The 6,229-nt window shown below is 35.5% G+C and overlaps 1 protein-coding gene across 1 annotated transcript in view; it reads right to left on the reverse strand.

Moving 5' to 3' along the window:
* The window catches only part of carmil2 (capping protein regulator and myosin 1 linker 2), a 51,656-nt gene that overhangs the window by 33,790 nt on the left and 11,637 nt on the right, over nucleotides 1–6,229 (reverse strand). The window contains 9 exon segments of the mRNA XM_016494650.1: nucleotides 979–1,107; nucleotides 1,223–1,321; nucleotides 1,406–1,499; nucleotides 1,588–1,656; nucleotides 1,884–2,056; nucleotides 2,792–2,846; nucleotides 3,137–3,233; nucleotides 5,448–5,529; nucleotides 5,627–5,696. Of these exon segments, the coding sequence (XP_016350136.1) occupies nucleotides 979–1,107; nucleotides 1,223–1,321; nucleotides 1,406–1,499; nucleotides 1,588–1,656; nucleotides 1,884–2,056; nucleotides 2,792–2,846; nucleotides 3,137–3,233; nucleotides 5,448–5,529; nucleotides 5,627–5,696 (868 nt within the window).

Below are 6,229 nucleotides of genomic sequence, written 5' to 3' on the forward strand. Positions count from 1 at the left end.
GCTACAATCCATCACGCTCCCTAAGGTCGCAAAACTCTGGACTTTTGGTAGTACCTAGGATAGCAAAGTCCACTAAAGGAGGTAGAGCTTTTTCGCATTTGGCTCCCAAACTCTGGAATAGCCTTCCTGATAACGTTCGGGGTTCAGACACACTCTCTCCGTTTAAATCTAGATTAAAGACACATCTCTTTGGCCAAGCATTCAAATAATGCATCTCATAATCTAGTACTGCAGTTATATCTCATCAAATGCGCATTATTATTCTTTAGTTTGGGTTAAACAAATAAATTTTGCTTGGTTGAAACAGCAGCTACGCTAATTATGTCTCTATTTGTTTCTCTGTTTTTGCCACGGGATTGACATCCCGTTAATAGTGTTCCTATTCTCTGTTTGATTACGTCTTTAATTGATTTTTCCGTACATTTCTGCCATATGTTTATTAACTGACAGTCACCACTGATAAGCTATTGCAATATTATAAATATTGTAGAAACTTAATTTGCTGTAAAGTTGCTTTGCAACGATTTGTATCGTGAAAAGCGCTATACAAATAAACTTGAATTTAATAGAATTGAATTAACTTCTTTTGAATTCTTTATTCATTAAAGAATCTGTTTTTCAACTGTTTTCATCATTAATAATAATAAGAAATGTTTCTTGAGCACCAAATCAGCCTATTAAAATGATTTCTGAAGGATAATTTGACACTTAAGACTGGAGTAATGGCTGCTGAAAATTCAGCTTTGCCATCTGAGGAATAAATCACATTTTAAAATATATTAAAATATATCTATTTTTTTAATTCAAGTAATATTCACTAATATTACTATTTTATTTTTCTGATCAAATAAATGCAGCCCTAAGAGACTTCCAAAATATTAAAAAATCATACCAATCCCAAACTTTTAAAACGTAGTGTAAAAAAATCATGTTTTAAATCTGTAATATTGCAAACCATGTAGATGTGTAATCTCATACACTAATGGCCGTCTTTGCATGTTGAAGCGCTTCCTCTGCAAGCAAGATGTCCGACTGCACCTCTTGTATATTGTAGCAGGTTAAAGGATGCACACTTTCCTGTAGTTTCTTACAGAGGTCCTGCAATAACTGAGAGAAACAGAGACTTGTTCATAATGATCTGAACCCTTAGTATGTAGTATTACAGTCTACTATATCATAAAAAATAATAATTATATAGGAAAAATTATATATCCACACAAACCTGTTCAGAGCGAGTGGTCTTCAGTCCATGCTGCAGATGGCACATATCCTCACCTGTTCTACACTGTCTCTGATTGTTCCTGTGTAAAAAAGTCTGGATCTGCATATACACACACAAAAAGAGTCCGTTTGATATCATTGTCTGTTCTTATGGCTTTCTACAGTCCTGGAAACAAGAACTAACTTTCTGTAAAGCCTCGTCCATCTTCTCTGGGGTGTTTCGGTACGCTTGAAGAACATCACTCATTGGAATGGACATGTTCTGTAGTGTCACGTTTCTGTTTGAAAACACATATAGAAAACAATTTTTTTTTTTTTTAATGTAAGTCATTGAAACGAGTCTGTTTGTCTGTGGGGTGCTCTCACTTTTCCATGGCATTGGCCACATCCATAAATCCTCCAGCAGTCACACTGTTTCGGTCCCAAACCAGTGTTCTGTCAGAAAACAAAGCACAGCCTTCATAAGAAATGACAGTGACTGCAATTTTGCCAAATAGTGCATGTTTTGTTGACCCTGGAAAAAGGATTCCTGACAAACATCATTTTAACCCCATTTTTAACATCTACTCAAGTATAAATGCTGACTGCTTAACAGGAACAATGATCAAGGAACATGTTCAACTTGACATAAATGTTATAAGTCACCACGTGGGGAAAATTACTTTAGCTTGGTGTTGATCATGAGGGCCTTTGCTAGCATCTTCGCTCCAGTGTCACCTATACAGTTTCCACTGATATCAATCTTGGACAGGCTGGCGTTGCTGCCCAGGCTATTGATGAGGATGGTGGTACCAGTTTTCAACTTTGAATCACATACAGATAGAGACTCCAGTGGCTAAAAAGTGTACAAAAAAAGAGGTCACTTTCCATGCCAAATGCACATATGAGACAATGGTCGTTATATATATTTGCTTCATCAAGTTCCATTGATCTTACATTTAGAGTCATTTTCATGGAGTCATTAACCTTTGGCTATAAGTCTCATTAAGATTTCTATCAAGGTCTGAGTCTCATTAGCTTTAGAAACAGTATCTACTGAGAAGTTTGGGTCGTGAAAGGCCAGCACTGATCCTTTGGAGACCATAAATGCTCCTATTAATGTGGATAAAGTTACATAAAGTTGAGAGTCTGTTTTAATGGGTCCTATATGTGAGTCAGAGCTGCTTGTGTAATTACTGAGCCCGGGCGTGCCTCGATAGAGAGGGATTCTGGGTAATTAAAACCCAAGGCTTGCTGGAGAAATGAGGCGTCTCTGTGGACCTTCTCTCTTTATTGGTTCTAGTATTACAGATGCAAACACACACAGAGGCACACATACCAATCTTTAATGTTAACTGAGCCAAAGACAGCAGCTCTTCCTACTCTCAATGTTATATGAGAGCAGTGGTCCGTAGGTGGACTTTCTGGTGTATGTATCTGTGGTGGATGGGGGAAGTGATCCTATTTTGCAGCAATTCTCATATCATTTGAGAGAGCCTGGTTATGAATATGACTAAAGTATGATTCTAATGGCGTTATGAGAAGTGTGTGTGTGTGTAGTGTTTTTGATTATTACAAATGATGTACTTACACACTCCTCCTCTTGAATTAGCTGTACAAGGCGGTGTAACACATCTGTAAGAGCTCTGAGAGAAAGAGGTGGCATTTAAAATATGCATCATATGCATGAAAGAAAAAGTGGGAACAGGGTAGATATGACGTAGAGAGAGAGAGAGAGAGAGAGAGAGGATGGGCTGGATAGACTGAAAGGTGCATCAAAAATGTCTTTTAGTGATTTAAGTGTAATTTTAGTGCCTCCAAAATGGTAATAGTTTTCAAACAGGTTTTCTGAACACTCATACATCTAACCTCCAAATAAGCACACATACCATTTAAAAAATATGAGTAATTCACACCTAGACTTCATGGCACTTACCTAGACTTCATGGCAAAATTGCGTCCAATTGAAAGGTGCCGAATTGAATGACTGCGACCAATGGAGAGAATTAAAGTAACCATATTGTTCTCAAAACCTGTCAGAGAGAAACCACAAATTACTAATAGTGATTTGTCTATATATATATATAATTTAATTTTACAGTAAGCGAGCCATACAACTTCTATCACACAGCCACCATATTAGACAAGCCTCCCCTTTCTACATGCCAAGCAGAGGCAAAGCAAGCTCATTTTGGCCCTAATGCTTCTTGTGTCTTTATTTATTCTTTTAAGGCTGAGTACAGGTGCATCTCAATAAATTAGAATGTCGTGGAAAAGTTAATTTATTTCAGTAATTCAACTCAAATTGTGAAACTCGTGTATTAAATAAATTCAATGCACATCTGTGTGCATTGGATTTATTTAATACACGAGTTTCACAATTTGAGTTGAATTACTGAAATAAATGAACTTTTCCACGACATTCTAATTTATTGAGATGCACCTGTAAGTGTTAACTGTTGAGAAATCGTAAACATCCTGCAAAGGGTCGACACAGAACGCATTCTAGGCACTAGTGCAGTCAATAAGTAATTGTATCTAATAAGTACTACTATCTAATGAATAAGCACTGGTGTCTATTCAATACTTACTGGCATCTAATGAATATGTACTAGTATGTAATAAATAAGAACTAGTATCTAATGAATAAGCACTAGTACCTTTAAAAAAGGTAGTACCTAAAGAATAAGTATTAGTACCTAATGAATAAGTACTAGTACCTAATGGAATAGATACTAGTAGCTAAAAAGTAAGTGCTTGTAGAATGAAAATAGATACTTGTAAATTTTAGGGATTAAATGTTATAAACCGCTTGCTGTGGAGACACCGCGCAGCAGAATGGCAAATGGTATTGAGACATGTTTTAAATAGTTGTACTTCTTTTAACATGACATGACATTTTGAAAAAAAGTGGCTATTTATTTCAGTGATATCTTGCAGGAATTACGATCATTTCATGCATACCATTCCATTGAAAAAAATCCATAAATCCGTTAAATTTGACAGGTGTCAAATGATTTGGGGGATATTGTACCTGTCCAGTCGTGTATGTTTTCATCTTTTAAAATTTAAATATTTGTCTCATTTATTTCACACTGACACTGGTCTCAGTGTTTGTATATGTGTTCAGACAGGTGTGATAGCCCTGCAGTGGCACAGTGTGGGTCCAGTGGGTCATGTGTTATTTTGACTGATGTGTTGAGCCTTTTCTCCTCATGTAGCAGATACAACAACGCCTATATTTGCTTTGTCTCCTCCTGGGTTATAAAAATAGCATGGCCTGATTCCATCTTCTCCCAGGGTTCAACATTTTCACAAACATTGCTTCTATCTTAAAAAGCAACACTTGTTGCTTCAAGAACCACTCAAATGGTTTCATTTTCTATTAAGCAGATATCTAGTTCAACAACTAAGGAAGATTCTAGGTTAATCACAAAATAAACAGTTGATTACCACAGACAATGAAATTCACTTGTGTCCCAGTTTTGGAAAAAAAAGAAAAGAAAAGTAAAACCATGTACAGTAATAAAAACACTTAAAATGTGGCAAAAGGAGGGCTTAAAAGCAGAAATGTAAAGCTTGTACTTTGTAAAACACATTTACATTAATTCTTAATTAAAATGCACAATATTTGAGCGGTTAGGAATTGTCAGGGGAAAAAAACATATTTGATAGTACATATCTGATATTTATTGTGGTAGGAAGAGTGGGATTTTGGACCAATGAGATTTCACAGTGGGCGTGGCTACCCAGCAACACAAACAGAAACCAAAAGATGGCTGATTAAGACTAAACTCTGATTCTATTTTCTGATTTTATGCTTTTATAGTTTATCGCTTTATCGCATCATGCCTGGTTACTTAGAATATGTTATTATAACAGTTTAAATCCATTCAACAGATTTTCCCTAAAAATCTATGCCAAAAATGTGGTAAATATCACCAGGTCATTTATACAGATGTACACAACAGCCCCCTGCCTCGTCTTACTAATCTTGTGAAAAGAGGAGGACAAATGCACACACACAGCGAGGCAGATTAATTTATGCCTCCATCTCCCCATGTATCAGTCAGATATGATTTATAACCTGATGTGAGGAGAGACCCTGTAACCCCTCTAGTGCTGTTGTGAAAGAGATAGTCATTGAGAGCAATATAATAAATCTGACAGAAATAAAGAGGAAGGTATGAAGGGAGGTTAATAAAGTGCCGGCCGCATGGAAGAGAGAATAAAATCAGAGACGGTACCGTTGTCAGACAGGTCCAGACTGCAGATGGCCTTGGCCTCAAAGATGTGTTCCTGAATCACCTGAGCTCCAGCCGACCTCAGCTACAGTAACACAAAGTACCACAAAATCACACACACAATTTTAAGAAAAGATTGATATAATTCTTTGATGTGTAAATGTGGGTGTGTGAGTCTGTACCTCACAGCAGCTGATGTCAAGCTCCAGCTCAGATAGATGAGTGTTGGTGGCCAAGCCCTGTAGTAACAATCTAAACACCATTTACACTGGGCATTAATAATGACATAAGAACAAAAGATGTTGATGATATTGATGATAAAGATGATATTTTCAACTTTCTATTTAAAAAGTAAATAAATAAATAATAATGTTTTCAACATTGATAATAACAGGAAATGTTTCTTGAGCACCAAATCAGCATTTTTGAATGATTTCTGATCATGTGACACTGAAGACTAGAGTAATGGCTGCTGAAAATTCGCTTTTTCATCATAGAATTAAAATATTAATTAAAAATCTTCAATATATTACAATTTTAAAAAGTTATTTTAATTTGTAATATGATTTTTTAAATATTACTCTTTTTACTTTATTATTTAATCAAATAATTTCAGCCTTGGAATTAATAAATGTATCTAGTAAATATATTTCCTTGGCATTACTAGAATACATTTTAAAATATATTAAAATTAGTGCTGTCAAATGATTAATCGTGATTAATCGCATCCAAAATAAATGTTTTTGTTTACATAATATATGTATGTGTACTGTGTTTATTTATTA

The sequence above is a fragment of the Sinocyclocheilus anshuiensis genome, unplaced genomic scaffold (assembly GCF_001515605.1).
Source record: "Sinocyclocheilus anshuiensis isolate Anshui unplaced genomic scaffold, SAMN03320099.WGS_v1.1 scaffold286, whole genome shotgun sequence".
Classification (NCBI taxonomy): domain Eukaryota; kingdom Metazoa; phylum Chordata; class Actinopteri; order Cypriniformes; family Cyprinidae; genus Sinocyclocheilus; species Sinocyclocheilus anshuiensis.